Below are 17,458 nucleotides of genomic sequence, written 5' to 3' on the forward strand. Positions count from 1 at the left end.
TGGGTGTTCAGTCGATGTGTCACTCACATATGAGGTTCCTGGAGTTGGGGATGGTGTAGAAGTCCGGTAAGTAGATCCATTTGACCAGAGCTGAGTGGATCGTCACTGAGCTTCTCCATCTCCAAGGGTAATCTAGAGCCGTGTGAGAAAGCTCAGGTGACCAGAGTAAACTCAAGAGTGTGTTGGTCTGCACACGTACATCCGCATGGTGACTCTGATGTGGGATTCGCCTAAACTGGGTTTCACCTGATTTGCACTGGTGTATTTTCAAAGGTTTTATGTCAAGTCACATTTATGTTGTACACACACACAGTTTCAAAGCAGCTCCATAATCTCCCAGCGTGCAACAGGAGCTTCATCAGTAAAACATCACGATCTTGATTTAAACAGTGATCTGATGCCTAAATGACAGTGGTACACCTTTGACAAGTACGATCACAAAGCATTCACATCTGTCCCAAATATAGACGACACAGTATCATTATTTCTCTTACAAAAATTCAAATTATCACAGAAGTACTGTAATAAAAGAATATAGTTCAGATATAAACACTGATAAAAGTGAAAGAAACTTGACTCTTTATATAAAGAGATTACAGAGTTACACCAGTAGGTGGCGACACGTGACTCTGTTAAAATATGCGTTTGTCATTGAATCATTCATTCAAGAGATTCGCTTAAAAACACAGACTCATCCACTAATAAAACGAGTCTTGAGACCGATATATCGGCCGATATTAGGCATTTTCCAAAATATCGGTATCGGCAGTTATAATGGCGATAAATGAATATTTAAAAAATAAAATAAAAACGGACGAAACACGCTTCAATCATCTCTCCTTGGCCTGTTATATTGAAAATGTATGTTTTACAATTTGCAGTATGATGTCATCTATTGCTAAATTATGGCTCATCATAGACTAGCTAACCACAAAGCTAGCTAACGCCACTATCATCAGTGGAAGACCGCTAACGTTAACATTAATGAGCTTGGAAACCACAATGAACTTGTAATTATTACTGTATTTATAACGAGCATATCTCTAGTTACAGTCCCTGCATTGTAAAATGTAAGTTATACTTGCGAGGAGTGAACATTTAGACATAGAGAATAAGCATCAAACGTATCTTGTGCAGAAAAGTTAGCTTTTCTTTTACACGTGTGTGAAATCCAACAATATTTAATAAAAAAAACAAAATATCGGCCGATATAGTATCAGATTTTGAAACCCAAAAATATTTGTATCGGCCTTCAAAATCCTTTATCGGTCGGGCTCTAGTCTTGATGAGCGAGTCTTTGAATCATTTACTCAACCTGAACCTCAAGTAAATTCTATGCTATTTTGTTTTCAGAATCGTGACTTTAAACAAAAAAAATGTGATTCTCAATTTATTCAGAATCGTGCAGCTCAACATAAATGAAGATAAAACAGCCAATTTATGACGTTCGACAGTAAGGATTGCTGTATATATGAATCGAGGAGCGCTCACCTATGCAGAGCGCAGGAGGGATGCCCACACACAGAACGTACTGGTATATCATGAAGACCACCAGAAACAGGCAGTACTGGGACCAGATCCGGGCGATGGCCGCCCGGCGCCGCCGCACCACGATGGCCACCAGCCAACAGCCGTGGATGATCACCAGGAAGTTCATCCGCTGGCCAATGACATTCACCGTCATGAGGAAGCAGATCTAGAGGCCATGAAACACATTATTATATTGAGAAATGGTTTGAGAAAATCTATGCATAACATGACCAGATCCAGCTAGATTCCCAACTAATGTGTTTTTGCTGTGATGGAGAGTTTTGATTATGTAATTATGCATAATTTGTAGTTATTACTAGAGTAACTGTGTAATGTGTAACACAAGGAGCCTGCACATTAAACTGTAACGGACTGATATATCCAATAGCAAGCGTTCCGCCTAATGGTGCAAACCGAATAGCGCGTCAGGCGTGAATGATTTCAATGTTAAAGGGATAGTTGAGTTTGAAATTAATTTTTGATATGTTTTATCTTACCTCAAGGGCATCCAAGATGTAGGTGTTTCCACAGTAGTTTCAATTTTGACATTTTTCAGTCAAACCGTTGTTGTCTATCAGTCATACACTGGAGGCTAAGGGGGTCCACCAAAGAGCAGCACAGAGAAGTCAAAATTAAACATGATTTAATGACTCGTAAATGTAAGTACACACTGATGGCCTAAGACACGAAACGAGCGGTTTGTGTGAGAAAACCAACAGTATTTATATGGTTTTTACCTCTTGTAATCATGTCAGATGTCCAACTGAACCGAACTGAATCAGTTCAATGTTACGCTGGAAGTGATCGCTCGCGTGTGACGTCACTCAATATTTACACGGAGATTTCGGAAGTTTTACCTTTTACTAAACATATTTAGATATACCGAAATCGTCTTCCATTGCGGTTTCCCGTATATCTAAATATGTTTAGTAAAAGGTAAAACCTCCGAAATCTCTGTGTAAATATTGAGTGACGTTGCATGCGCAGACCGAAGCGACGGTCCCGTCAGATCATTTCGTCGTGGCTATGATTACAAGAGGTAAAAACGATATAAATACTGTTGGTTTTCTCACACAAACCGCTCGTTTCGTGTCTTAGGCCATCAGTGTGTACTTACATTTACGAGTCATTAAATCATGTTTAATTTGGACTTCTCTGTGCTGCTCTTTGGTGGACCCCCTTAGCCTCCAGTGTATGACTGATAGATAGGGATGGGTATCGTTAAGGTTTTATCGGTATTACTACTCTTACCGATACCGCTTATCGATCCGGTACTTTAACGGTATTCTTATCGGTTCTTTTTGGTGTTTTTTTTTTTTTTTTTTAAGAATTAAGAACATCATTAAACTTTATATTTTGAAATGTAAAATAGAAAAAGCAAAACGAAGAAAAATATATTTTTGTTATGCAGCAGTGTGCAGGCTTTTTTTGTTTATACAAAAAGGATGCATAAGAAAAAAACAAGTACAAACACAAGAATACAATTAATCAAAGATACAAATTATATACAAAGTGCTTTAATTTCAGGAAGGTGTACTAACATCTTTTCAGGTAATTGTTTCTATCTGAAAAGAAACCTAGTAATCAAATATAAAATAGCACTGTATAGTTTATCATAGATAGAATAATGCTTATTAAATCTAAAGTTACTCATTCAAAAGCTGTGAGTGATTTTCTCTGGCTTTTGTTGTTTGATTTGCATTAATGGCTGAATCGTCGGCAGGTTTAGGCTATTAGACTGCTGCCCCTTTAAGACCGATTGCAGATCTAATGGGGACTGATGCACCATCATTTTCTCCCTATTATTTACGTCCATTTAAGACATAATTGTGTTTAAGTGAATAAACTGTGTTTAAGTTAATCTCAGAGCTGGTCATTTTGACATTTTTATGTATATTTGATAGTTAAGGACGCACGAGCCCAAGTATATGCAGTCCGTTTCGCAGCGCGCACCGCCTTGTGAACAGCGTCTCTTGCGCAGGTTTTTGTGTTTTTAATAGCCATTTTTTGATCTTGCAACAGTAGAAGACAGCATTTTGCAACAATCGCTGATCATGCTGATTCTGACGGTTACGTTTGGGTTTTAGGAAGAACTGACAGCGCTCCGCAGTGCTGTGAAGTAAAGGACAGATCGTCTCGTTTTTTTTAACGGTTTTATCTCAAATATCTTCTTTTTATAATCTTTGGAAGCCAAAATACAAAATATATTAGAATAATATCCCAGATCTAAAGTGTAACCACGTTGAATGTTAGTTCTGTCCTCATTGTCACTCATTCAGCAGGGCTGTCGTGTTGCGCGTGCTGTGGCTTTGCGTGAGAGATCGCTCTCTCTCTTCTCTCTCTCTCTTCTGAACTGCGAATTGCAAATTTGCATCACAGACTATGATATAGAAATGGCTGGCGAAACATGTTCAAGATAACTTCTTTATAGGAATAATAAATAGTAGCCCAACTTACGTGTATTTACTTAATTTCTTCAGTACCGACAGCAGAACCGATAACGTCCGAGCTTATTGATACAACGGTCTTTCAAAATTCAGTACCGGGGCCCGTTTAATACCGGGTTTCGGTACCCATCCCTACTGATAGACAACTACGGTTTGACTGAAAAATGTCAAAATTGAAAATACTGTGGAAAGAAAGACACCTACATCTTGGATGCCCTTGAGGTAAGATAAAACATATCAAAAATAATTTCAAAGTGAACTATCCCTTTAAGTCAATGCAAAGATGCGTTACGCGCGTAAAAAATTCCTGCGGCGCGAATGAGGCGTGGAGCGCGGCGCGGAACATGCGAATACACCTCATTCGCACATCAAGTTCACGCGAATTGAGCGTCTGGCGCGGTAAGCGCGTTACGCGCGAATGATTCAGTTAGTGCCATTTGTGCATTCACGCGTTTGACACGAATTCGTGTCTGCCGCCCGAGTTGAAAAATCTGAACTTTTTTTGCGTAAATTCGCGCCGCGTTAACCAACCAGGAGCCTAGCTGCTTGCTCATGTGGTGAAGTGTCTGGATGCTTCAATAAATTATTTTGTAATATGACTAAATGCATGGTGGGATTATGCACAACAAAGCGAAACATTATTTATATATACGAGACATGTTCATGTTATTCATTCCATATCGAGATTATATGAAATAGTATTATGATGTAAAGACAATCAACATACATGTGCATAAATTTGTGTCTGGACGTGAGAGAGAAAAAAAAAAAAAATCACAGGACAGGTTAATAACTTTTGGAGGCTGGCTCAATTTATCATCAAAACAAAAATAAATGACAGCTAGATTAGATGGATGAGGGCGAGGTTGATCCTTGCTCCGATGCGGGACAACATCATCAAACTGGGCGCTAAGTACTACTAACAGCCGTCATCCAGCGCAGCTCCTGGAGCGAGCAAATGGTGAAACTCGCCGAACGGTTCGGCTCCGAAGGGTCCGGTGGACACAAATATACGCCGACGATGATCCCCACGCCGCTGTTCTGCTCTCACAGAGCGGTGACTCTCTCCATGAATGCTCGGTCGACATAAAAACAATGGCCGCCAACGGATTTCGATTCTGACGCGCGTAAATTTCGCTTCAAACTTTTGTTTTTACGCGCGTCAGTTTCACTCTTGACACGCGAATTAACACAAAGTGCTCAAGCGTGAAACTAGACGCGAATTTGACGCGCTATTCGCGTCCGGTGTGAACGCAGCATAAGAGGAAGTCGTACTTCGAGGCCAAACTTGTAGAAGCTGTAGTTGAGCAGGTACTGGAGGCAGTGCAGGAGGCTCTGGTCCAGCGTGTCCCGTGTGGCCTGGGGGAACATGACCGGGATGGCAGGAGGCGAGCGCTGCTTCTGTCTGTAATGATGAATCTGGTGCCGGTACACGGTCGCCTCGAACACCAGCAGCATCAGCACCAGCAGATGATCCTACACACACACACACACATGACCAAAACAGCAATGCTTCTGTAAAACTTTATGTAACGTAACTCACACTGATTTTGTTATTTCGCTTCACTTGAAACTAAACGTTACTCTTCTGTTTTACGACAAACTGCGACTTTCTAGACTTTCAGAATTATCTTTTAGATTGACATCACATGTGTAATTCAGGACACATTTCAGACGGTGTAAAAAGATAAGTCTCGCCGTCTCTCCCAGCGGAGGGGAGGGGCTTAGGCTCTCTATACGCCCGCCAATAGGAGAGAAGACTCCAGTGAACTCACCTTGCTGTATCCCAGGGGCGTCGCATCTTTCCGAACACCGAACCAGTTGGCCGGGTCGACGGGCGCTCGGTACAGGGTGGAGTTCAGCACTTCCTCCGGCTCCAGACTCGTCTCGTTCGGCATCGGCTACAGATGCGGAGAGAGAGAGAGAGAGTGAACGCTGTCCTCACCGAACGGGAAACGCTCATATTGACCGGAAGTAAAACTCAACCGTCTAACCCACACCATGTAGACACGTTACTTTTAAAATAAAAACCAGACAATGTGCGCTTTGAGGAAGGCCTGCTATTTCTATTTGACGTTTTTAAATGACAATGCCATTTTTTTTTCAAAGCTTCAAATGGATTCAGTGATTTCCTTTTGTCATCTTAATTTGCTAAATTAGTGTAGGCCTCTTTTATGTTTCTCTGCTTTCTCTGTGATGTGAATCCGGGTTCTGTTGTTCTGTTGGACCCGAAGAATTTAAATAAATTTTTTTTTAAATCACAGCTTCCTCGGGATGGTCCGAAATTTGGTGACTTTGTTGGTATTTGGTATTTGAACACCAAAAAAATTGGGGACAGGATGTGAGTAGTCTAAGTGGTTGTAATAAAAATAGTCACACTTGGGGTGTTCGCATGGAAAATGAATGGGAAATTGGCAAAAATGTGAAAATACTGAGTTTTTTTGTGCGTACAATCTACAAATCAGCCACGATCTTGAAAAAAAAGCACACAACAGTGAAGGGGTGAATCTATAAAACATCAAGAGTGCAAAACAGACACACACACACACACACACCAAAAAAATTCAGATTATACATGTGTTTTGCATTTTTAAAATGCTCAGTTTGTCCACCAGATGGCATCCATCTCATTTCAAAAATTGCTTTTATGAGGCCTAGGCTTGACTCTAAAATGAAATACAGCTTTAAAAAAAAAAAAAAAATTTTTTTTTTTAAACATTTTTTTCTATTATGTTCAATGGGGGGGAAATTTTTATCATAATTATTGCATTAATACTAATTATAACTTTTTTTTTTTTGTTGAAATTTTCTCAAAACACCAAAAAAGAAAAGAAAAAATATTATAAAAAACGAGTAAAAATTTTTTTTTTTTCCTCAAATATGAATCCCGCCCTTTGGGTCCATTTGGACCCGAACACCCCCCGAGTGTGACTCTGAAACGAACAACCCCAGAGGGTTAAAATAGGGCCCTTAAAGAGTAACTAAACACTAAACCAACTTTTTTTAGTTAATGGTCTGTAAGAATGGATCTTTATTAATACCAGTCATTGATTCGAGTAACTTTTTTGACATTTGTTTATAAAGTGTTTTATTTCTACAATATATGGTGTAAAAACGTCTTAGTGCTGCCCTCTTCAGGCTGAACGGTGGCTACTGCAGTTGAATTTTCCTACGCAGGTTTCAGCTCACCACGCGAGCTACGCCCTTGGCAGTATAAAAACTATCTTGTGTCGTCAAAACCACTGTAGGGAGTCAGGAGTTGGAATTGCGAGTATTGAAAACGATCAGGATAGAGTGGGTTTAGTTACCCTTTAATTGTTTTTTTTTTAACATTCAAACATGAAAACCTATTCTAGTAGAGCCCAAAAAGCACATAAGAGGTCCTCTCTAAACACTGTGTGTGTGTGTGTCTCACCACGGTGCAGTTGTTGGAGTACTCGGCCGGGTTGACGACGCTGAGCTGGTACAGCATCTTGCAGACGATGATGACACACACCCAGACGGTGGAGATGCAGGAGGCCATGGGCCGGAAGCGTCCGTACGGGACGGCGAAGCTCCACAGCACCACCAGCACCAGGTTCATCGCCGACGGCTGCGCAAACACAAGGGTCAAACACTCACACACACACACACTGAACAACATGAAGCATTGGTCACTGGTTGGGCTAAACTGGTATTATCTAATTGTGTTTTAACCCTCAGGCGCTCTTCGGTCATTTCTGACAGAAAAAATGTCTGTTTTGAATTTCTAAAAATCACAGCTTCATCGAAATGTTATGAAACTTGGTGACTTTTATGGCATTATGTATGTGAATACAAAAAAAAATTGAGGTCATGATCTGAGCATGCTAAGTGGTCTTAAAAAAAATAAATGACCCCATAGGAAATGAATGGGAAATTGACAAAAACACAAAAATTCACAAATTTTTATTTTATTATTATTATTATTATTTTTTTTTTTTTTACATTTTTTTAATAAAAAATCGTTTTTGAGATTGTTTCAACTATATATATTAAAATCCACCAAAAAAAAAAAAAAAGTGTACATAAACATCTGGGGGATTTCACATGATTCTCCATAGAGATCTGTACATGCCATCTAGTGGTTACACCATGATTATACGCTTTTTCTCTATATTGTAACCAGATGGTGCTAATTTTCTTTAAAAAAAAAATTTTTTTTTTCTGAAGGCCTAGACTCTATATTAAACTAAAATACTGCATTAATATTTTTTTTTTTTGAAAAAAATGATATATATACAGAAAAATATATATATTTTTCCATGGCAAAAATAGACCATAAATATTGCATAAATATTAATAAATTCAATCAAATTGTCTCAAAATACTAAATTACAAAGAATAAATATTATAGAACAAAAATAAATTGCATTGGTTTTACTGGGATGGAGGAAATTTCATTTTTAGGTGTCCGGGAAGATAACAAGATCTCCGAAACGAAGAGCACCTGAGAGTTGAATTTAACAGCTGACAGATATTCAACATAATTCATGTGTGAGAGTTGAACAGAAGGACGGACAAAATCAACTTTGAGTTATGGTCACATTTCACCATTTCCTAAACTATAGTGAATAAACTGTGATAATGTGTCTGAATGCATGCATATTAGTAATCCGAGAGTGTGCCGACCTCCAGAACGGCGACCCAGACCACGAAAAAAGCCACGATTTTGACGATGTGCAGCTCCAACACTCTCCATATGAAACTCTGGATGTGGGTCAAGGTGTCGGAGAACTTCGTAGACAACACCATGAGTCTGTCCATCACCAGGCCCCACTTGCTGGGTATCGGCTCTGAGAACGGAGAAGCGAGCGCAGGACAGTTAGCGGCGAGTGTCGGAGACCGCACCCATCATCAACTCGCTGACTGTTTTTAAAGCTAGTTAATTAATCACAGGATGTAACAATTAATAAATCAATCGAATTAATCGCAAATTTATCACATCAATTTTTTATTTATTTATTTATTTATTTATTTGACAGGGACAATGCAATAGTGTCAAGATCAAGCATGTCACTGAAGTGTTGCATATAAAGTTTATAGCTATAGCTAATTTTCAACTCCTGTCCCTGGAAGGGCTTTTATACACAATTAAATTTACATAATTAACTACTCCAGTAAAAAAAAAATAATAATAATAATAATAATATAAACATACATACATATCATATACAACTCTAATAATTAAATATAGTTAAAAATGAGTACAGTTTTGGTTTATTTTTAACCAATTTTTCAGCCTGGAAATGAACATCTTAAAGTCAAACACAGTCTTGATTTCAAAAGAGTTTCGAACTCTTCACAGAGAAGGTCGTCTGTCCAAAACTGGTCCTGCAGTATGATATTTTACAGTCAAGATTTGTGGAGCTCCTAGTGACTCGGATGTTGTCCGGTCTCACAAGCTCAGGTGCTAGATGATTAATGCACAATTTCATAAAACTATCAAAATTCATTAGATTCTATTTCTTAAAGATGCTGCAATGATGATAACTTAATGTTTTTTTTATCCAAAAGTTTTATTGCTCGATTATATAAGGAATTTATGCGTTTGATTGCAGTGCTTGTGCCCATGTTGTCATGCAATATGATATGTGAGAAAATATCACAGCATGTATGTACATTAGAGCTGCCTGGCTTGGAATGTAGCTTCTAATTAATTTAAGACGATTGAGATTACTTTGTAATGTTTTCTGGATTTTCTTTATATGTTTTTCAAATTTAAGTTGAGGATCTAAAACTAATCCTAAATATTTAAATTCTGTAACTGGATGAATTTCTTTATTTTGTAACTTAATATTAAATCTTCCTTTTGACCCGCTAAAAGATCATTTAAAGTCGTTATTGTGTTAAATGAGAAAAACGTTGAATACACATTTCAAAAAGTAGTTTTTAGAAAGAAATTTAATTTATTTACACATAAACCTTCCAAAAGTCCTTCCACATAAACCAAAAGTCGCCCTGTGGTGAAACTCCAGCGTTTACTGTTGTTTATGTGTGTATGTGGTGTTTTTAATCCGCTTTAACACACACCGTGTGTAAGTTCATAAGTCGACAGCATTGCGGAGTATTTTCAATGAATCAAAAACACGCTTTGAAATCACTGGTGTTTCTGACGTCACAAACCAGATCAACGAGTGATCGTCAACCAGTGAGTGAGTGAGTGGAGGCGGGGCTCATTTGCATATCCATAGAACTACGCATACTAAATGAGGCGAAGGTGTCGAGTTACATGCTATTTTAAGCCGTGAATAATATATTTTTTTAAGGAAAAAACGTTTAAATATATAACTTTAGGTGATTAAAGATGAGTTTTAAGGGATAAATTATTTTTGACTTTACAAATCGGGACCGATTATATCCTGTCAATCAAAAGGGGGTGGAAAAATGTGCAAGACTCGTACAGCGTTTGAAGAGAATCTCTCTTGTGTTGAGGCTGTGACCCCGTACAAACATTATTTGTAGCGCCTCCCATTCAATAATTGCGAAGAGCTTTGTGCTTTATTACTTGTGATGAGAAACAAAGTCTAAGTTTTCAAATTCTGTCCATTTTATCGTGGAATTCAAGCAATAAATAGCATTTTGGCGCTCTTTAAGAGCATTATGTGTCGTTACAGATCCCTCTAGTGCCTCAGTTCAGTCTTTTTTCCCACTCACTTTAAGCCTTTATAGATATAAATACTTATATATAACTTTATAAGTTAAACATGCATGAACATCAGAAGGTATGTTGAAGGATACGGTACAACTTACAGAAATATATCGTGTCACAATCAGTGTTTAAACCATGAAAACATGTCATGTAACGTCGCATTTACCTCAGGAAACTTATTCAATGTTCACAGTTCATTAGTTACCACCACCAATAAAAAATAAAACACTAGACAAGAGCTAATTTACTATTAATTGTATATGTACGTTTATGTAAGACAAAAGTGTTCATGAAAACGACCTTAAGTGGGATTATTATATCTGAAAATAAATAATAGTTTGAGATCGGTTATTCATTTTAACCTCTAATATTATAGTAATGTACCAAATGAGAGGTTCGCTGTACAGTGTTCATTAGTTGAGGGAGATTTCTTCCTTCGTTTCGGTCGATGTTGTTCTGAAGAATCACTATCGGTCTCAGCAGAGACATTTAATATTTTTGCATCTCTAGTGTTTATCAATATTAAAGAGATACATCACCGCTGGAAAGATGAATGTGTATTGAAATTTAGTCATTTATGTAGTATACATGTGAAGTTACTTTAGAAGTTGGTGCCTTCTACACTGAGAAAATGAAGAAAATTTATTTTTGGCTCATGTGGATGAAACACTACAACTCCCAGAATGCACTTGCACTCCAAAAAAAGAGCCTCCGATGAAGCTAAACGACGATTTTTGATTTTTTCCAGACACAAAATACAGAAATCTCTCGTCTCGGGGGGCATCTGGGAATACTACGGCGTTTCTACTGATACAAAGATTAATGCTAATCGGTGAAGTATCCCTTTAAGTGTAAAATTGCTTTATTCCTCTCACCGTCAGCCTCTGATGGATCATCGCCCTGATCCGTGACCAGATCCTCCTCCTCAAGTCTGACTTCTTCTGTGGATCGAACCAAATCCGGATTCTCGATTCCGCTCTTCCTGTGGGAAAACGAACAGCGATAGTCAGAAAAATCACATTTCTTGAATATGAATTCATATTTTTCTTATGGAGAGCAACACATCCTCTGGGAATGTGTCGGATTTAAAGGGATACTCCACTTTTTTTGTAAATAGGCTCATTTCAACACTCCCCCAGAGTTAAACTGTCAAGTTTTACCGTTTTCGAATCAATTCAGCCGATTTTTTTTGATATTTAGAATAATATCAGCAACCAGACAGTTTCTGGTCTCATTGACTTCCATAGTATATTTTTTTTCCTACTATGGAAGTGAGACCAGAAACCGTCTGGTTACTGATATTATTCTAATTATCAAAAAAATCGGCTGAATTGATTCGAAAACGGTAAAACTCAACAGTTTAACTCTGGGGGAGTGGTGAAATGAGCCTATTTCCAAAAAAGTGGACTATCCCTTTAAATTAAGTCTGAAATAACTCGAGAAATGTCGCACTTTTATTTCAAATTCATACACTGAACAAAATTATAAACGCAATTTTTGAGCTGAACTCAAAGATTTAAGACTTTAAGGCCTATTTCTCTCAAACATTGTTCACAAATCTGCGTTAGTGAGCCGAGACGTATGACGTATATCAAGACGCCGATATTGCACAGGTGTGCCTTAGGCTGTCCACAATAAAAGGCCTCTATGAAATGTGCATTAGAATAAAACTGTAAAGTTTGGTGTGTTTAAAGCTACTGAAGTGGAGATTTCTGGCTCAAAACTCATTTCGAGAAAACGGCCTTTAAAGATATATACACTGTAATTGAAATCTAAAGACACAAATAGATAGAAGTGCTCTAAAATATACAGTTAAACGTGTATTTTGGATGTTTTCTGTCCACTAGTCACACTTTATGAAAAGCCCACAATCTCGAAACTGACAGATGCATGAAAAAAAATGTCCACTTATACAAGTGAAACTCGAAAAGTTAGAATATCGTGCAAAAGTTCAGTAATTCAATTTAAAAGCTGAAACTAATGTATTATATAGACTCATTACATGCAAAGTATTATAATTATAATATTTCAAGCCTTTATTTGTTATAATGTTGATGATTATGGCTTACAGCTTATGAAAACCCCAAATTAGAAAAAAATTTGAATATTGTGAAAATGTTTTCATATTTATAATAAAATAAATGCTTGAAATCTCTCACTTTGCATGTAATGAGTCTATATAATATATTAGTTTCACCTTTTTAGTTGAATTACTGAACTTTAGCACGATAATCAAACTTTGAGTTACACCTGTATGCTAATAAACAATGAAATCTGGTTTGTCCGTGTGCATTGTTCAGAGGCGATGCTCGTGCCTGTGGATGGGGGTGACGTTCTCCAGATCTGTGATCCTCATGAAGGGCTTGTGGAAGTAGTGCAGCTGGAGAATACAGGCCAGGAGGAAGAAGCCTGGGATCAGGATATTGCTGAACAGCTCCGACAGCTTGAACGTCTCCAGGCCCATGTCAGACAGCCTGCAGATGGAGGAACACATGCGATCAGCATTCACGGGGTTATATGCAAGAGTTTCCAGCTGTTTTCACTTTTTTATTGCCTATGTGTGAATAGATTGTAACAATCGCTTGCAAAGAAAAGGCTGCAGTTCACTTTACGGCCACCGGTGTCGCTAATAACAAGGGTTTCTGAACTCTTTAACAATAAATATACCTGAAAATAATCATTTTATCAATATTTTCTCACACACACCCACCATTTCACTCAACGGACTCTCCGTAGAACACAAAAAGAGGAGTATCATAAAAGTTTCACATTATTTTCAAGCTTTTTCCCCCACACTCATTCAACATTAAAGCGATAGATCACTTTGAAATTATTTTTTGGTATGAGACCGAAGCGCCCGCACCCTCAGATCAGTTGGACGTGGCTGTGGTTACAAGAGGAAAAACGATATAAATACTGTTCGTTTTTTCGTTTCGTGTCTTAGGCCATCAATGTGTACTTACATTTACGAGCAGTGTTGGGTAAGTTACTCTAAAAAAGTAATTATTTACTAGTTACTAATTAGATTACTGTACTAATTACTCTCTCTAAAAAGTATTTAATTACTTTTAAAATCCCATATCAATCTCAACCAGCTGAATAATACAAGGATAGACATGAATCTGTTTTAATTCTTTCAAATAAATACTATAAAATTGCATGAATTATCCTTAAACTGACCAAGGTGGAGAAGGTTACATTATAAAACCATACTTTTTAACATCAGACAATACATTTTGATGTTAAACCCACTATTGTTTTATGTCTGATCTCATGACATTTCACACTTTTTTCATACATTTTACAATAATTCATACGAATTTGTACGAGTACGGTCGTAATATTTAGACACCTCATAAAATGCATACGAATCGAGGTGAAATCGGATTACTCTATACACAGTATTTACCTCAATTACATCAGAAGTAACTGTAATTAAATTACAGATAAATGAAGAGTAATCCCTTACTTTACATTTTCAAGGGAAAAGTAATTAAATTACAGTAACTAATTACTTAGTAATTAGTTACACCCAACACTGTTTACGAGTCATTAAATCATGTTTAATTTGGACTTCTCTGTGCATGCTTTGAGGTGGTGACCATAGACCTCCATTATATGACTGAAGACAAGAACGCTTTGACCTAAAAATATCAAAATTGAAAATACTGCGGAAACAAAGACACCTTCATCTTGGATGCCCTTGAGGTAAGATAAAACATACCAAAAATTAATTTCAAAGTGAACTATCCCTTTAAGAATTGTGCTAATATTTAAGAAAGAAATTCGAATTTAGCTTTTTATCCATTTTGACGGCCCTACTGTATATCTCAGCGAAAACATGGATTGCCGTAAAGTCCGCGGCGGGGAACGGGTTAATCATCTGAAATAGTAAACGCACTGCTGTTCGGTGAATCCAGTGAAGTTTCCCCAGTATCCCGGGAAGTCCTCGAACTGAAAGGTGTATATAGAGATGAGCACCAGCATCGTGTACGCCACCACCATCCACCAGAAGGCCTTCAGCAGCCGCCTCCACAGAGAGTAATACACCTGCAGAGAGAGAGAGAGATTTGATTGATGTCTTTGATTAATATAAAGTTCAAAGGAACAGCATTTATCTAAAATATAATCTTTATAACATTTAAAATGTCTTTACTGCAACTTTTGATCAATTTAATTTTGATTTGATTTGAGATCTTTATTTTGAACATGTAAATAATAAATAAAAATACAATTGAAGAGTTCAGATGCAAAAGCCTCTAAATGCCATTTGAAATTTTCTTCTTTAATGATGATTTTTATCAAACTTGTATATTTAAGTTCAGTAATTTCACTTTAATAACAATTAATAGGTAATTATCATTGCCATTTAAGTGAAATTACTGAACTTAAATATACAAGTTTGATAAAAATCATCATTAAAGAAGAAAATTTCAAATGGCATTTAGAGGCTTTTGCATCTGAACTCTTCAATTATTAATCAATGAAACAAGGAATATTAATTAAAAGAAACAAAACAAAAAAATGAACAACAAAGTAAAAAAAAATAAAAAATCCAAACTTTCCAATACTTGAAGAAAAACAAAACAAACAAAAAAACAACCCTCTATTTACATGTGCAAAAAGGAGTAGGAAGAAGTAAAACGTATGTACTCCAACCCCTTTATACCATATTTAAACAAATACCTACAAAAATTAATAAATAAAAATCTAAATAAGTAATCAATCTATAATCCATGAAAGTATTGATTCAGAAGTTCTATACACATAAGGATGTTTCCCGATACATGACAATATTTATACTACAGATTTATTCAATATAAGCTCAAGTTAGCACTGTGTTTCTCTGTAACTCTGGAATATAATTTCTTTGAACATCTTTTTAAAATAAATTATGTTTGGACATTGCTTAAATTCATTATTTAGTTTATTCCACAACTTAACACCACAGACAGACAAACAGAAACTTTTCCTAGTTGTTCGATAACTGGTAGTCTTGAAGTTTGACCTTCCGCTTAAGTCGTAACACCCCTCTCTTTCCGAAAACCTCCTTGATACAAATAAAAATTGATTTCTTCAATTTATTTCCCCCATAAAATAAAAAAAAAATTCTCACTGCCCCCGAACTGTTGAATGGTGGTGTTTAATGTTACGAAAGCTTTCTATTTCAGATAAATCTAGGGATGCACGATATATCGGCCACATTATCGGTATCGGTATCGGTATCGGCCGATATATGATCATTTTTTATGTTATCGTTATTGGCCCAAAAAGAACATTTAGCCGATATCTGAAAGCCGATAAATAATATATTATTTCCTTCAGCTGAGACATTTTAGATGTGCACTGTTCAACACGATGCTTGAAATACAATTGAAATCACTTTAATAAAGGAAAATCCAGTTAAAGTGCAAAATGTGCAGTCATATCGGCTGCAAAACATTCAAATAAGAACATCATAATTGTGTTTGTATGTTTGTTTTTAAAGGGGAAAATCTAAAATTGTCTAAAAATTTGGATTTAGATTTATCAGCCAAAATATCGGTTATCGGCTTTCAAATATTAAAAATTATCGGTTATCGGTATCGGCCAAAATTGTCATATCGGTGCATCCCTAGATAAATCTGTTCTTCTGAAAAACACTGATAATAATCATAAATATTTCTTGATCATCAAATCCTCATATTAGAGTGATTTATGAAGGATCATGTGACACTGAAGACTGGAGTGATGATGATGAACATCACAGGAATAAATTACACATTCACATAGTAGACAAATAGTAATATATAGTAGTAATATTAATATTAATTTTTTATTAATTGTATTTAATATTTTATTAATATAATATTAATAAATAGTAATATATTTTAAAATATTAATCAAGTAAATGACTTCTTCTAAACACATTAAAAACCTTCCTGAGCCCAAACTTTAGTCTGGCAGTGTATATAAAGATAATAATGCTGATAATAATGAGTGTACCTGATACAGGCACATGCAGAGCAGGAAGAGCAGCATGTAGACGATCTTGTAGGCGACGAGCTTTCCTGCGAAGCTGACCATGATGAACATCCCGCCGCACACGTAGATCCAGTATTTAGCGTACAGACTCATCACCTGACCCCCCAACACCTTCAAGATCGACTCGTTCCGGCCTGTGCTCTCTGGAGGACACACAAACACACACACACACACACACACTCAATCACATGAAGATTGAACAAAACAAGAAGAGCACCAATGCTAAACTGAGCTCTCTCATGTCTTCCAGAACCGGAACACAACACAATGCTGAATAAAGTCGTAGTTTTTGTTATTTTTGGACCAAAATACGTAAGTAACCCACTGATGTCACATGACTACTTTGATGATGTCTTTATTTCCTTTCTGGACAAGGACAGTATACCGTACACACATTTCCAAAGGAGGGACAGACTAAATCTAAAATATCTTAAACTGTGTTCTGTGGGATTAATGATGTCATTTTCATTTTTGGGTGAACTAAACCTTTAAATTATGTCAAAAATAGCACGTATTCTAGTAAACATTGTCGGTTGTGTCTTCAGGCGAGACACTGCAGGCGAATAGGCTAAAAAATCTTTAATCTAGTGAGTCACTGAATCATTCATGCAAGAGATTCATTCAAATATTCTGATTCATCCAGTAATGAGAGTTTTTCTAAGCGAGTCATTGAATCATTCATGCAAGAGCTTAATTTAAATATTCTGATTCATCCAGTAATGAGAGTCTTTATAAGTGAGTCATTGAACCATTCATTTGACATTTGTTGAAAAATACGGAATAATCC

General features: G+C 36.7%; 1 protein-coding gene across 1 annotated transcript in view; it reads right to left on the reverse strand.

Annotated features, from left to right (window-relative positions):
* The window catches only part of piezo1 (piezo type mechanosensitive ion channel component 1 (Er blood group)), a 121,127-nt gene that overhangs the window by 36,546 nt on the left and 67,123 nt on the right, over nucleotides 1-17,458 (reverse strand). Inside the window, exons 14-23 of the mRNA XM_039690766.2 lie at nucleotides 16,633-16,814; nucleotides 14,549-14,697; nucleotides 12,963-13,121; nucleotides 11,523-11,629; nucleotides 8,628-8,791; nucleotides 7,393-7,569; nucleotides 5,753-5,878; nucleotides 5,253-5,453; nucleotides 1,492-1,696; nucleotides 28-132 (exon numbers count right to left, since the gene is read on the reverse strand). Coding sequence (XP_039546700.2) covers nucleotides 28-132; nucleotides 1,492-1,696; nucleotides 5,253-5,453; nucleotides 5,753-5,878; nucleotides 7,393-7,569; nucleotides 8,628-8,791; nucleotides 11,523-11,629; nucleotides 12,963-13,121; nucleotides 14,549-14,697; nucleotides 16,633-16,814 — 1,575 coding nt within the window. The remainder of the gene's footprint in view (nucleotides 1-27; nucleotides 133-1,491; nucleotides 1,697-5,252; nucleotides 5,454-5,752; nucleotides 5,879-7,392; nucleotides 7,570-8,627; nucleotides 8,792-11,522; nucleotides 11,630-12,962; nucleotides 13,122-14,548; nucleotides 14,698-16,632; nucleotides 16,815-17,458) is intronic.

This window comes from Pimephales promelas, chromosome 1 (genome assembly GCF_988280905.1).
Source record: "Pimephales promelas chromosome 1, fPimPro1.hap1.1, whole genome shotgun sequence".
NCBI classification, from domain to species: Eukaryota; Metazoa; Chordata; class Actinopteri; order Cypriniformes; family Leuciscidae; genus Pimephales; species Pimephales promelas.